Here is a 14,511-nt window from a genome sequence, read left to right on the forward strand (position 1 = left end):
ATGTAGAACAAGCAAATAGGTGGCTTGAAGACTGCAGAGACCATGTGAGCAGGTGAAATCCTTCCCCTCAAAGTCTATACTAGCTACATGCTTGGGAATTACTGGGCAATACCTTTGTTAAACCTTAAAGCAAAGGGAAACAACAAGTAAGTGTCTTTTCTCCACATTTTTAATGCTTATTTCTTACATCTCCAGAAGGTGGAAGAAGTCCCTAGGTACGTTCTAGAATTTGAAAAACACTAAAGAAATTAGTAATTTTCCAGACTGTTAAAGTGTTTGCATGTCAAAGAGGTTTGCGCTTGCAGAGTAAGAGGCTGTGTCACATCTCCCTCGTTCCAATCTGCAGAACAGTGTTCCGGATGTGTGCTTTTGTCATTCTACCCCTTTGATTACAGCCCCAGCTAAACGGGGAGAAAGGTACTCAAAGGGTATCTCTGTCACTCTGGAAGTCAGTAGCTCAGCCTGTTTAGTGCCATCATTCCTCTTCCTATTTTAACTCTGCTCTTCTACCAAAGAGTTGCCAACAGTCCACACCCAAGACCCACTTAGCCAGAGCGCTAGCTAATGCTTGCACAGGAAGTACGGTACTGCATACTGGCAATGCAGTCACTTACCTTCACTACTTCTTTTAACACTACAGGCTAAAGGTCGTGGCCTTATTTATTTGGGAAAGAGGTTTAGAGAAACAGATGAGAGGTGCCCCTAGTAAAGCTGGTTTCTGCAGGGTCTTTCACCAGTCTGCTGAAACGGCAGGGGCTAACAGGGATAGACATGAACATCATTTGTGGCCAGGTGGCTACTGCTTTTCTTCCAACTTAGAACATTACATGCAAAGGCCTCTTGTGCTGGCAGAAACAACAGGGCGAGAAGACAGCTGCCCAAGGGCTGTCCCGCTGCTGCCACTCTTTCCAAACCTGAACCTCTCAATGTCCAAACCTCATCAGCCCACTTAAACCCAAAGTTTTCATTGGCGGACACAATTCCAAGGTGTGCAGCTCCTGTACGCTTCTGCACAGGAAAATGTGAAGTATCACAACAATGGCTCAGACATTCTTGTGAGTACAACTCAGATGCAGTATTGCCTAGAGGAAAAACCACCGGACTGGGACTCGGGAAACTTGGATTCCATTCTCATTTCTGCCTCTGGCCTGTGGGTGACCTTGGGAAGTCACTTCCCCTCTGCGCTTCAGTTTCCCCACCTGTAAAATGGGGTAAACAATACTGCCCTCCTTTGTAAAGTGATTTGATATCTGATAACAGCTAGTTGGTATTACATCACCTGAGAAGTAGGCCGATAGCTCAGCTACAGGAAAAGGCATTCTCTTTGTCTCCCAATCGCTGTGGGGTTTGAAGACAGAGAATCATAGGACTGGAAGGAACCTCGAGAGGTTTTCTAGTCCAGTCTCCTGCACTCAGGCAGGACTAAGTATTTTCCAGACCATCCCGGACAGACGTTTGTCTAACCTGCTCTTAAAAATCTCCGATGACAGAGATTCCACAACTTCCCTAGGCAATTTATTCCATAACCAGCCCCTCCCAATCATTCTAATCCCGGCACAGGGATCTAAACCTTGTTGCCTGCACATACCACCAAAATGGGTGACACAGTGAAAAACAAAAGGATATATTAATTAAAACGAAGACATCCATGCTCATGCCATGTGCTTCCCTGCTGAATTACTCTGATGTCCAGAAAGTACCCGCACAATCCAATGAAACTAGAATCCAATCACATATTATGGTAGTTTTTTCCAACAGCAGCTTGAACAAATTGAAGCACACCCCATGATACCGTAGCTGCACCTGCTTCCTCCCAACTTAATCTTTCAACTGGAGGACTGAGGGATCATAATCCACACCTGGCCAAATTCAGCTTGAAGGTTATACTTTTTAAATAGAGCCCTGAAGCCAGGACAGCAGATCTGTAGCACTTGCTCAGATTGTGTTTTTAAATTAGATCGGAATTTCTATTATTAATTTTCCACTTTTCCCCTGTAGCTCTACACCAAACTAAGCTCTGTGAATTACTCAGCACCGGTTGCCCAAAACTCACCCGTCATCACAAATTATGTTGACTTTTGCACCATACAGGTGATTTGTTACATCAACAGCTCTGCCATGCTCTGGTCCTTTTGGAACACCACAAGATTTCCCTAGCACAGAACGAGATCACTATTAGCACGTTATGTTGCTGCAACAAACTCTAACATACTTAGAAGAGACTATGGCTGCGGTGGCCAAACTGTGGCTCGCAAGCCGCATGTGGCTCTTTTACAGTTAAAGAGCAGCTCACGGAGCCCTCCTACCATACTTGGGGGGTGGGACCTCTGCCTTGGGGCAGGGTGGTGGGTTAGGGGCTACTGCCCAGCAGAGCGGGGATCTCAGGGCTTCAGCAGGAGTGGGGTGAAGCCCCGAGCCCCAGCAGACGCCTCCTGCTCCAGCGCTTGAACGTCTGAAGATTGTTGTATGTGTATGCGGCTCGAAGGGTCAGTAAGTTTGGCCGCCCGTGGACTGTGGCAATGGCAGACTCACAGTCCAGTTAGTTCACTCTCCTGTCTGGGTTTTTTCCCCTACTTAACTGTGGATATTCTTATTGTCCACATTAAGTGTTTAATTATATCACATTGTCAACTTCAGTGGCAGAGACTCCTCCTACCTGGTACAGGGAGTTATTTGTGACGCTTCCTCTGGTGCCAGGCACTTATTACCATAAAGAACACACACTCAAAAATTCACCATGTCCACAGGCCAAACAGAAGAGAGATGCTGCATTCAGGGAGCCACAGAGAAAGCTACAAACAGCACTAATGAGTATATTGGGAAAACATCTCTGTCCTTGATGTGGACAAGGATTTTTGCACATAAAAATATATGGCCTCTTGCATACATCAAGTATGTTCCTAATCAGGCACGTCAGACTACTTGAATCTAAGACAGCACAAGAAATGCACATCAGTATTAAGATACAGCCCATGTTTGTCAAACAGAATATAACACATACATGCAAGGAGCTGTGGTTAAGGCTGATCACTCAGTTGGCTCCTTCCTCTCATCCTGTATTAACGTAGGGTTTTGCAGGGAATACAACAGATATAGACTCAATATAGGTAGCTTTGCCAAAACTTACGGTATTCTTCACAATGTGGGCCATTTGTCATTTAAGTTTTGTTATGTATTTTGGTATTAGAACAACTTTGCCATACATATAGTTATTGAATATTGTATTTATTTTTTAATACGGTGATTCCGTTTGGTTGAACTGTGTGCTGAATGAGTGGTGTCCGAGGCTAGAATTTTTAAATGTGTGAATTTTTGGAAATGACAAAAATAATACGATTATTCTCCTTCATATATAGTTTCCAGGGATACTGTGCTCACCATTTTTAAATGGATATTTACCATAATAGGATATTAACTTTACTGCATTATTTGTGATTTCCGATTGCTGCTGGGAAGCACAATGAAAAGCTTAACTGCTGCAAACGCTGTCTACTGTTCAATAGTACTCACTATGCTTTCTCTCTCCATTCAAAGCTTCATTTAAATTTAACATCAAAACCTGACAAAAAGGTTTCTCCAAACTAAAACTGACAAGCCGGTGCTGAAATGTGAAACACCTGTTTAACACAAAACACTCCTGTCTGCTCACAGAGGGCCACTCGCTCAATGGAGAGAGAAAAGTGACCAAAAAGACACCCACCTCTACAGAACTCAGGGCTTTCTGACCATGTTAAATTCTCAAGACAAGTAATGACAGGTGTCAGTTCGGTCCTCTCATATCCTGGACGACAGACATAACGCACAGTGGACCCGCTAGGATGGTAATTCTTCCTCTCATCTTCCTTACTTAAGGCAGCAGATTTTAACCTCGGTGGGGCACCACAGTCATCTAACCGAAGAAAAAAAAAAAAAAAAAGAAAAAAAAAGATACAGGGTCTGAAAGATTTAGCTATGAAGATAAGCATCAAAATTGTACTTTTAGCTTTCTATTTATATATAAACACACACACGTTTTTAAAAAACCTTCGCCAAAAGTTTATGATTTAGAGGTAGGGTGACCACATGCCTCGTTCTTAAAGGGACAGTCCCGTTTATTGGGACTTTTTCTTACGTAGGCGCCTACTACCCTCCACCCCCGTCCTGTTTATTCAGAGTTGCTATCTGGTAGCCCTATTTAAAGGCAGCAGCAGCTATTACAGTACAGCCACGGAACAGCATCTGAGCATTAGAGCAGGACGCTTTACAAAATATGCAGGGGAACGGAGATTTTTTTACAATTATTTTTAAGGAAGAGAGGCAAGCAACTTGGACAAAGTTAACTGGGTGCTGCTCCAAGCAGCGGGTGATACAAACTAAGGAGTAAAAGAGAAAAGGAAGGAGCTAAGAGAGAGAAAGGCATTGGTAGATTAAAGCATGTAGAAAGAGAAAGACAGATTTCCCCCCTGCTCCTTATCTCCAATTCTAACTGAACATTCTGTTTACAACCACGGTGGTCGTCTTCAGCTTGAACCTTGTGACCTTCCCCGGGCTGTGTCCATCCTCTCCACTTTATTGAAGTCTCACATAATTCCCAGGACCTCTACCCCACCCCATTCTCCTTGACCTCTTAGTGCCTTGGACACCATCAAGCATTTCTACTTCTTTTAATTCCATCATCTACTGGCTTTTGTCACTCATCCTCTCACGGTTTTTCTCCTGACTCTTCCATCTTGTACTTTCAGGTCTAGTTCAGTGGATCCTCCAACTCTCCCCCACCCCTGCCCCATCAGCAAGAATATGGCAGGATTCTCTCCTCAGCCCACCCTCTTTTCCTTCTGCATCCTGTCTTCGGGATCCGATCTGCTCTGGGTGTGATGGTTATATTGACCATTCACAAAACTCCCGTTTGGATTCCCTGCCAGTAGCTTAAACTGCACATGGCAAAAACAGAGCTTGTGTTCCCTTGCAAATCTTTCCTTCTCCACATTCTCAGTCGCCACCGATTGAACAAAATCATCCTCCTCTCAACTGCTCATGCCTGTAATCTGGGCATTAGTTTTGACTCAGCCCTTTCTATGGACCCTCATAGAATCATAGAATATCAGGGTTGGAAGGGACCTCAGGAGGTCATCTAGTCCAACCCCCTGCTCAAAGCAGGACCAATCCCCAATTAAATCATCCCAGCCAGGGCTTTGTCAAGCCTGACCATGTCCCAGCTGTATCCAAATCTTGCCATTTTCCCTTCTTAAATTCCCCAAGATCCAGCTTTTCTCAGTCCAGACTGCCAAAGCTCTTGTCCAGGCCCTTATATTCTTCTCTATGGACTTGGCTTTTTTTCAGATTATGTAAACCCCTATTCTCTGCATCCCTCCACCAGGACTCCCTTCTTTACTACATCAAAAACAAGCTTTGTATCCTCTCTGTCAAAGCACATCTCCTCACAGCCCTGCCTTACCGACCAGAGGTCTCATCTTGGCATGTCAACTACCAGCGGAGATCTACCAGCATACCCAACCATCGCCTCTTCAGCCACTTCCAGAGAACCTCCAGGCTTTCTTCCATAGCCGCTACTTTGACCTCTAAAAAACCCCTATTTTTGCTGTAGTGCCTGTAGAACCCTGCTATTTTACACAAGCCAGAAACGAGGCCAGCCACACTGCAAGCACAGCTAATCCACATGCAAACAGGCTGCCCTCCCTCCCAACCACCTGCACCCATTTGTTTCATCCATTTGTTGCATCTTCTTGTTAATCTGGATTTAGAGTTCTTTAGGGCAGTGGTTTTCAAACTTTTTTTCTGGTGACCCAGTTAAGAAAATTGTTGATGCCTGCGCCCCAATGGAGCTGGGGATGAGGGGTGTGCGAGGGGCTTAGGGCTGGGGCAGAGGGTTGGGGTGCGTGGGTGAGGGCTGCAGGGCTCTGGGCTGTGGCTGGGGATGAGGGGTTTGGGGTGCAGGAGTAGCCTCCCCTCCCCCATTGGGGGGGGGCTCAGGGCTGGGGAGGGGGATTGGGGCACAGGCTTATCTGGGGCAGCTCCCTGTCAGCGGTGCAGCGGGGATGCTAAGGCAGGCTTCCTGCCTATCCTGGCACCGTGAACCGTTCTGTGCCCCGGAAGCGGCCAGCAGCAGGTCTGGGTCCTAGGCGGAGGCGTGCAAACAGCTCCGTGCAGCTCTCACCTGCAGGCACCGCCCCCCTGGCTACCATTGGCCAGGAGCTTTATGCAGTATAGTAATATAAGTGGTACTATTCAGCTGTATCATTTCTGAAACAGCTTTATTTCATATATGCCAGGTGATGCAGCAAAACTGTATGAGCATCCCGAGGATGGAGGCATCCCCACCTATTTCTTTGAAGTTAAAACTCAAATATAAAATTACTTCCCATTCCTGTCAATCTTAATCGCACATTTCGGAACCAAGCACAAGTCGTCTCACTGATGGATGTTCCCAGGCTGCTTTGCAACAAGATTATTGAATAAGCAGGTTAACTGTATATTGTCACTGATCCAGCAAGGAACTTGAAACTAGTTATTAAAGCTAATTTTGAGTAGACCTATTCAGTGGGGGAAAGTCTGACATTTCCTTCAGCGAAGGGTGGCCCGAGCAAATTTGTTCCAGAGAAAATAAAATACTTACGATCACAAAACTCTCCAATGCTTGACCACTCTGAGTTTGAAAGGCAAACTACAGTGTCCGACTTTCCAGGGATTTTAACACAGCCATCAACGCACTTGTATGTCACTTCTGCGTTGATAGGGAAGCCCTCTGTGCGACTAGTATCACGGGGGATGGCACGACGGAGCCTTGGCAGGGTCCCACACAGACCTATCAGAAAAACATAAGAACATACTCTCATTTCAATAGGAAAGATATTGATTTTAAATAATTTCACCCAGCTGCCTTTGTTGAAAAGGATCCTGACATGCCTTAGATGCTACAGGGACCTGCCACAGGTCAGTGAGCCCCGTTGTGGGGGGTTCCTCAGGTTTTCCAGTGGCCTATGAGCACAGATGAGCTTCACACAGCCAGGGGTTTAAACTAAAGGCATGTCTTCACTGCTGTGCTAGGTCAAGTTATTAAGACAGGAATTAGCCTAGGGAGAGCAACCACGCTGCAGAAGAATGGTGGAGGTGCAGAGAGTGACTGGATTAGCAGCACAGAGTAGCTGAGTCCCCACTGCATGACTAGCTCCCGCCTAAGCAACTCTGAAGCTCCCACCCACACTCCAAGTGGGCCAGCTAGTGGGCCAAGTCAAGCTGGAGAGATTCGTCCCTTAAACAAAAACTTCTTTTGACCACCATGAATCCTATGCTCAGAGCTAGAATGGACATTTCTCCCCCTTTCAATCAGCAGTTTTATTTGGGGTTTTGTTCAGGGGTGCCTGGGATTGTTTTCAGCCTAGACACTGTATAAAAAGGAATTTTGCAAAAGAAAAGATCATCAGTTCACTCATCTGACTGTTCCGAAAATCATATAAACAATCAGGCTACTCCCAGAAGATGCCGCAAGATGACTAGAGTGACTTTTACAGTGTTAGTATCTGACAAAACCGGCTAAAAGTAGACAGAACCAATCCCAGAATTGCTCCTTCTCTCTCTCCTACAAATATTTCAAAGCTCTGCCTCCTACACACAAGTGAAAGTACCACTGAACAACATAGCTAAGACAAACAAGAAAAAATGCAAATAATTTTACTCATTTCGTTTTCCTTAATATTTCTGAGACTCTACAGTGCGAGATGTCCACGTGCATGAGGTGTATTGCCCTTGTAGCCACACCACCAATTAATTCTTTGAACTGTAAATAATCGATTCCTGCGCAGAACAGCGAGGATTACAGTACAGTTTTAGAGATGGATAATCTTTGGCCCAGTTAACATGCCTGGAGTGCCATTCACAATAGGAGATCCTCTGACACATTGCCATCTCACTAAAACCAAATGTGAACAAGCTCTGGTCTCCCTCAATCTCAAAAGCCATCCTCTGATCCCACCAATCCCTTCAACTATTGCCCCATATCTCTTCCTCCCTTCCCTTCTAACATAATTGAACATGATGTTGTGAAGGCCCAAAGTATAACTGAGTTGAAAAGAGAATTAGTTAAGTTCATGGAGGACAGGTCCATCAATGGCTATTAGCCAAGATGGTCAGGGGTGCAATCACATGCTCTGGGTGCCCTTAAACCTCTGCCTGCCAGACTCTGGCACTGCACAACAGGGGATGGACCACTCTATAATTGCCCTGTTTTGTCTCCTGCAGCAGAAACACAGCGGGTCCAGTGTTTTCCCCAGGAATTGAAATGGGGGTTTGTTTTTTTTCAAATTTGGGGGGATGTGGGGGGGTCAAGGCCAATGAAGGGTGAGACCATGAGGGTGAAGGTGGGCTGTATGGCACCATAGGAAAAACTGAAAAAAATGTTTCATGACCATTTTATTAGATTTAACTCATGTTTTAAAATCAATCCCACAAATTAAAGCTGGCTACTCAAGCCTTCTGTGAAGCACTACATCTACATCCTTCTTGGTTTCTATTCTATTCGACATTGGTGAGGCCTCATCTGGAGTACTGTGTCCAGTTTTGGGCCCCACACTACAAGAAGGATGTGGAAAAATTGGAGAGAGTCCAGCGAAGGGCAACAAAAATGATTAGGGGAATGGAACACATGAGTTATGAGGAGAGGCTGAGGGAACTGGGATTGTTTAGTCTGCAGAAGAGAAGAATGAGGGGGGATTTGATAGCTGCTTTCAACTACCTGAGAGGTGGTTCCAGAGAGGATGGTTCTAGACTATTCTCAGTGGTGGAAGAGGACAGGACAAGGAGTAATGGTCTCAAGTTGCAGTGGGGGAGGTTTAGGTTGGATATTAGGAAAAACTTTTTCACTAGGAGGGTGGTGAAACACTGGAATGCGTTACCGAGGGAGGTGGTGGAATCTCCTTCCTTCGAAGTTTTTAAGGTCAGGCTTGACAAAGCCCTGGCTGGGATGATTTAATTGGGGATGGGTCCTGCTTTTGAGCAGGGGGTTGGACTAGATGACCTCCTGAGGTCCCTTCCAACCCTGATATTCTATGATTCTATGATTCTTGTTATAATTTTGCACAACTCTGTTAATGAACTTCTTGAACGCAATGCATTCATCTTTGGTGGCTTCTCGTGTCTCTGGTATTTCCATTTCTTCAATTGATATGCTCATTAGTTCACTCATGTGATCAGGCAGAAGGCGACTTCTTTCAGAACACAAAATTATATTCAATGATGAAAAAGAACGCTCAACTACAGCTGTTGTGACTTGGAGTAGCAAGAGATGAATTCCTACTTTTTTCATCCCAGGAAACACAGCACAAAGATCAGATCGAGCCACTAGTGATGATAAAAAAAGAAGTTGAAGTCAAATCTTCATTCATTCGTCGTATGATATTCCACTCTGTGTTCAAATTCTCTATTCTGTCCTGATCCCATGGCAGCCCCATTGCTGGTAGTGCCTCACTCCACTCAACTGTTGGTGTTTTATAGGACAGGGATCTGTAAAAGCTACGGAGATGTTGAGTAGAATCTACAAGTCGCTGTTGTAGATTTTTAAGAATCAAGTCCGTGTACTTTTTCAGTTAACTTAAACACTTATTGTCCTCTTCACTTAAGGATTCAATATAAATGCCTCCATTAGTCAACTTCTGGACTGAAGTCTTTGCATCTTCCAGTACTTTTTCAATGGATAGCTCTCTGATTGATCCATTTGTAGCTTCTATAGCTGGACAAAGATCTACTACTGTTGTAGCAGATGCCTGGATGGCATTATTTAAATGACCCAAGTGGTTTCAACAGTAGACGTACAAGAGAGAGAATGGCAATAGTCTTCTCTGAACATAGTAGCAAAAGTAATGCACCAGCCTCACTACTTAGATCCATCCCATCTTGGAAGATACTTTCCAAAGCCAGTAATAAAGGCTGGAGTAATTTTAAGACAACAGCCAAGGATCGCTCATGAGAAAACCAGAGGGTTTTCCCAGGTTGGACTAATTTGAACTTCAGTCCCAGTGTATCTTCTATATTTTCCAAGATATTCAGTCTTTTTGGACTCTTGCTGAAAAAAGAATATAATGAAGACATTAAATTTATAGCTTTTTAAATGTCTTTTGAAGAGTCTGCAGCTCGTACTAGCACTAGTTGGAGTAGATGGCCTCTGTAGTGTGTATAGGAGAGATTAGGGTTACACTTTTCTCTGAGCAAAGCTTGTACTCCACCATGTTTTCCAGAGAAGTTTGCAGCTCCATCAAATGCACAAGCAGCCATCTGCTTGGGGTCCAATTGACAAGCATTTAACTCTTCTAAGATGTGGGTTGTCACAGATGCAGCCGATGTGTCTTCAATAACTTGAACATCTTGAAATGCATCTACTGGCCAACCAGTGACATCAAGATAACGTACACAATGTCTCAATACTTGATGCCCATTTACATCGGTGCATTCATCAGCCATGTATGCAAATTTTTTGAATGTGGTTCAATTTTTCAACTGTTGAATCTTTCACCAGATGCTTCTAGCCAGTCAGTTGAGTTTCTTGCAGAAAGATAGTGAGCAGTTGCTCGTCTTGTTCAGAACCAGTGTTCAACTTCAGGATGAACAAGTGACAATGCACTTAACACTGGCTTCCAGTTTGTAGCGTGTGGTATCTCTTGCTTAAATTGAAAATATGATGCCACAGCCATGTTTGTTCGCATGAACTGTGTTGTGTCTCCAGCATTCTTAACAGTCTCATTAACGTTCACCGGTGTTGTCCTTGGTCAGTGGGGACTCAGAGTTCATAGGTGCTTTCACATGATTCACCTCCCAGGTGGGGGGGAAGAAGGCACCTTGCTCATTCCTGCAGCTGCTCACTGTTCGCTCTGGCCACTGTTGTTCTTTGTGCCACCGTTCACTCCATTGCTCTGTTGCCAATGGCCCTGCACCGTCACCTTCTGCTGCCACCTGCCACTGTGACCTCTGCGAGTTGGTCTCTTGAGGTTCCACCCGGCTCTCAGTGATTTCAGCTGAGCTCTCAGTGGGGGAACCTTGGTGCTAGTGCAGACTGGGCCATCTCTTCCACAGAAACACAGTCCCACAGTTTGTCTATGCACTTAGACCCGATTATCACTGATTTCAGTTCCAGTGGTCACTTAACAAAACAAAAGACTCTCTATGGAGCCTAACAAGCTCTGTCTTTAAACAGTGGAGAGGGCAGGTTAAATCATACTTGTGACTCAGGCGGACCATCAAGCAAAACACCTGTCCCCACCCCCTCTCTTTGCCCTCAACCAGCACAGGCTAAGTACAGTTCTACTGCCCTTTACTCATACAATAAGAACAACAACATTTCATTACACCCCTCCCCCCCCCAAGTGATTTGTAACCCAACCCCAGCCAAAATCTATCACTTGGACAACACAGCTCTGTTTGCTGGATACCTAGGTAGATTAGGTGTGAGTGTAAATACAATCTGGTCCTGAAGCCTTTCCCCCAGCCCCTAGCTCACCACTAGCTGTCGGGGAGAGCTCATTGAGACTTTACTTACAAATCATCATTTGAAATTATTAGGTTGGCCAACATCACCGAAGTGAATGCACTGACACGGTCTTAAAAAAAAAAAAAACACCTGTAAAAGGAAGCTAGTCTATGTTCATACCTCTCAAATCTATTATACTTCTTCAGATGCACATATTTTATCATACACTTTATGTGCTTTTAAAGTGTGTATTAATATTTCGATTTCCATTCAAATTTCCAAACACTCACTAAACTAGCAACACTGCATGTAACTAGAAAAGGAGTACTTGTGGCACCTTAGAGACTAACCAATTTATTTGAGCATGAGCTTTCGTGAGCCACGAAAGCTCATGCTCAAATAAATTGGTTAGTCTCTAAGGTGCCACAAGTACTCCTTTTCTTTTTGCGAATACAGACTAACACGGCTGTTCCTCTGAAACCTGCATGTAACTAGTTCACAAGAATGCGGGGGGCGGGGCAATTCAGGGGGTGTGCAGAGAAATCCCCGAGTGGGTCTCTGGCAGCGGGAACGCCCGCACCGACGGGCCAAGCCCGCTGAGCCGCCCGCTCCCATCGGGGGCCCCGGCCCCGGCTGTCCGGCGCCCGCTCGCTGCCCAGGGGGCCCCGACTAGCCCGGCAGCCAGTGGGGCTAGGTGGCCCCTCGGGCGGGGCTGGCTGCCTCCAGCTCCGCACCCGGCGCAGCCAGTGCGGGTCAGCAGCAGGTCCCCGCCCGCCGGCCCCGCGCAGCCCGGGGCACCGCCCGCTGCTGGGGCCACCGCGACTCACCACGAGCCCCGGGCAGGGGCAGGAGCATCAGCAGCGCCAGGAGCCCCCGGGCGCCGGGCCGGCAGCGCGGAGCCGAGACCATGGCGGGGCCGGCAGCGGAGGCTCAGGGGCGCGACCGCTCGCTCCGGCTCCCCCAGCACCGTCGGGCTCGGAGCTGGAAGGACAGCGGGGGCTGGGAGCAGGGGCGTGGCCAGGAGGGATGGGGCGGGGCCTGAGGAGTGGGGGCGGGGCTCGTGTCACTGCTTTGTACCCCAGTGCAATCCGGAGAGCAAGCGCTGGGGTCAGGGGCAGGGGAGAAGAGGCTGCGCTGGGCCCTGAGTTATTGGTTCCCCCCCAGGGATCAGCATTGAGCCTGTGTCCCTGGAGGCAGGGGGCCAGCTCGCCCCTCTGCACGTGTGTCTTTGTGGGTGCAGCCATGGGCACATTACACGGAGGGGCAGCTGCTCAGGGAACCACCCACCACATCTAACCCTCGGTTGCTTTTGTGCATTAGGGTGTAAAATTGAAACATTTAAAGCCCTCCACCGGTCTCCCTTCCAGTCTGTATCCCAGAGTGCAACAGCCGGCCCCGGTGCTGCTGCCAGGAGCAGGGTTCCTACACTGGCCTGAGCTGTTTCTTTCAAAAGATATAAAACCCCATTGGTTGTACTTACCTAACTCTGTTCACTTTTTTTCCTTTTGTGAAGAAGCTGTACATCACAGTTATTACATTAGACCAAAAACAACTTCCTCTTTCTTTGATATAAACTCAACCATCAGGCATGATGCATTTCTCGCACAGTCTCAGGGTTGAGAGGGGTGGGGGGAAGGAAGAGGAAACAGTCCCATAATGCATATACCTGGTCCATTCCACACTGCTATATTTAGTTTCTGATCCAACACAGTAGGACACATGTCCTGACGTTCTGGCAAGAGTCACTGACTGAAAGGGGTGTTTAAAGAGGGACCGAGTAAGTACTCAATAAAGGCTCCAGGACTTGGCTAAAGTTTTTCTTAGGTTTTTTTTTTTAACGATTCTCTGTAAAATCAATATAAACGGTGAGTCACTGCAATTGAGGAAAATGTTTTATCGCACTGAAAACACGTAGTGGTTCCTAGCTGACTAAGAGGCCTGGTCTTTGTCCCACAAAGTTTACAGTCTGAGGTCCTGTTTCTCGTCGCTGCTCTGGGCTGAACTCCACCCATATCTCTAGGAAAGCCTTTATCATCCTAAGATTCTTCCTCAAATGTCCGTCACCACCACCATTCTGTCACACCTGTCAGACCTGGCTTGCCAAGCCCAGGAAGGGTACTCAGGGGAGCGAAGCTGCTCCAGGAAAGCTTTATACACAATTAGCTTCTCACAGTTATCCTTCTCTATGGCACTTGCCTCTCAGTGCAGTGACTGGCTTCTGAGCCACCCATGTGTGATTCCAAATACATGTGACATGGCGAGGTGCAATCCAGACCACTGAGGGCTGTGTCACCCCTGTCCTGCAACCTAGGATGCCTTACAATGCATTGTGGAAGTAGCTCCCACCTGGGCCATCCACAAACAGACTTCCTTCGTGCAAGTCACAACCTGCCAGGCACGCTTGGGTTACGCTTTGGCTTTTATCAGCCTTGGTTACTTCTTCAGGGTAAACCCAAGACACTCCTACTCCCAGATTTCCCCTCCTCCCTTGAAAAAAAACTTTTCTCAGCAGTCCAGAGATAGTTCTGTTGTCCCTTTAAGGCAGGTGTGGGCAAACTATGGCCTCAGCCATTTTAAGCCAGCTCCCAAGCTCCTGCTGGGGAGCAGGGGCTGGAGCCTTGCCCTGCTCCAGCCGGGGCGCTGGGTCAAGGGGAGGGAGTAGGGGGGCGTGCACCACAAAGCTCGGCCCCGCTCCGCCACTCCAGCTGGGGTGCTGGGTTGGGGGGCTGCTCCAGTGCTCAAGCTGGGGTGGTAGGTTGGGGGCCGCACCACGTGGCTCCCAGAAGCCATGGCATGGCCCCGCTCTGGCTCCTCCAGGCTCCAATGGCCCTCTCTGGGGCTCCAATGGGAGCTGTAGGGGCGGCACCTGCTAATGGGGCAGTGTGCACAAGCACCTGGCCGTGCTTCCATGTCGGAGCCAGAGAGGGACATGCCACTGCTTCCGGGAGACGTTTCAAGTAAGTGCTGCTTGGAGCCTGCACCCCTGAGCCTCTCCCCACACCCCAACCCTGATCCCTTTCCCACTCTCCAAACCCCTCGATCCCAGCACAGAGCACACT

At 47.1% G+C, this 14,511-nt stretch overlaps 1 protein-coding gene across 3 annotated transcripts in view; it reads right to left on the minus strand.

Moving 5' to 3' along the window:
• The window catches only part of LOC125625224 (C4b-binding protein alpha chain), a 106,599-nt gene that overhangs the window by 26,996 nt on the left and 65,092 nt on the right, over positions 1-14,511 (minus strand). For 2 of the 3 annotated variants that reach the window (XM_075122033.1, XM_075122032.1), the window contains exons 8-10: positions 6,614-6,802; positions 3,701-3,889; positions 2,054-2,153 (exon numbers count right to left, since the gene is read on the minus strand). In XM_075122033.1, the coding sequence (XP_074978134.1) occupies positions 2,054-2,153; positions 3,701-3,889; positions 6,614-6,802 (478 nt within the window). Of the gene's footprint in view, positions 1-2,053; positions 2,154-3,700; positions 3,890-6,613; positions 6,803-12,279; positions 12,436-14,511 lie in introns of those variants that run through there. The other variant, XM_075122034.1, reaches the window with a different exon arrangement.

This window comes from Caretta caretta, chromosome 21 (genome assembly GCF_965140235.1).
Source record: "Caretta caretta isolate rCarCar2 chromosome 21, rCarCar1.hap1, whole genome shotgun sequence".
NCBI classification, from domain to species: domain Eukaryota; kingdom Metazoa; phylum Chordata; order Testudines; family Cheloniidae; genus Caretta; species Caretta caretta.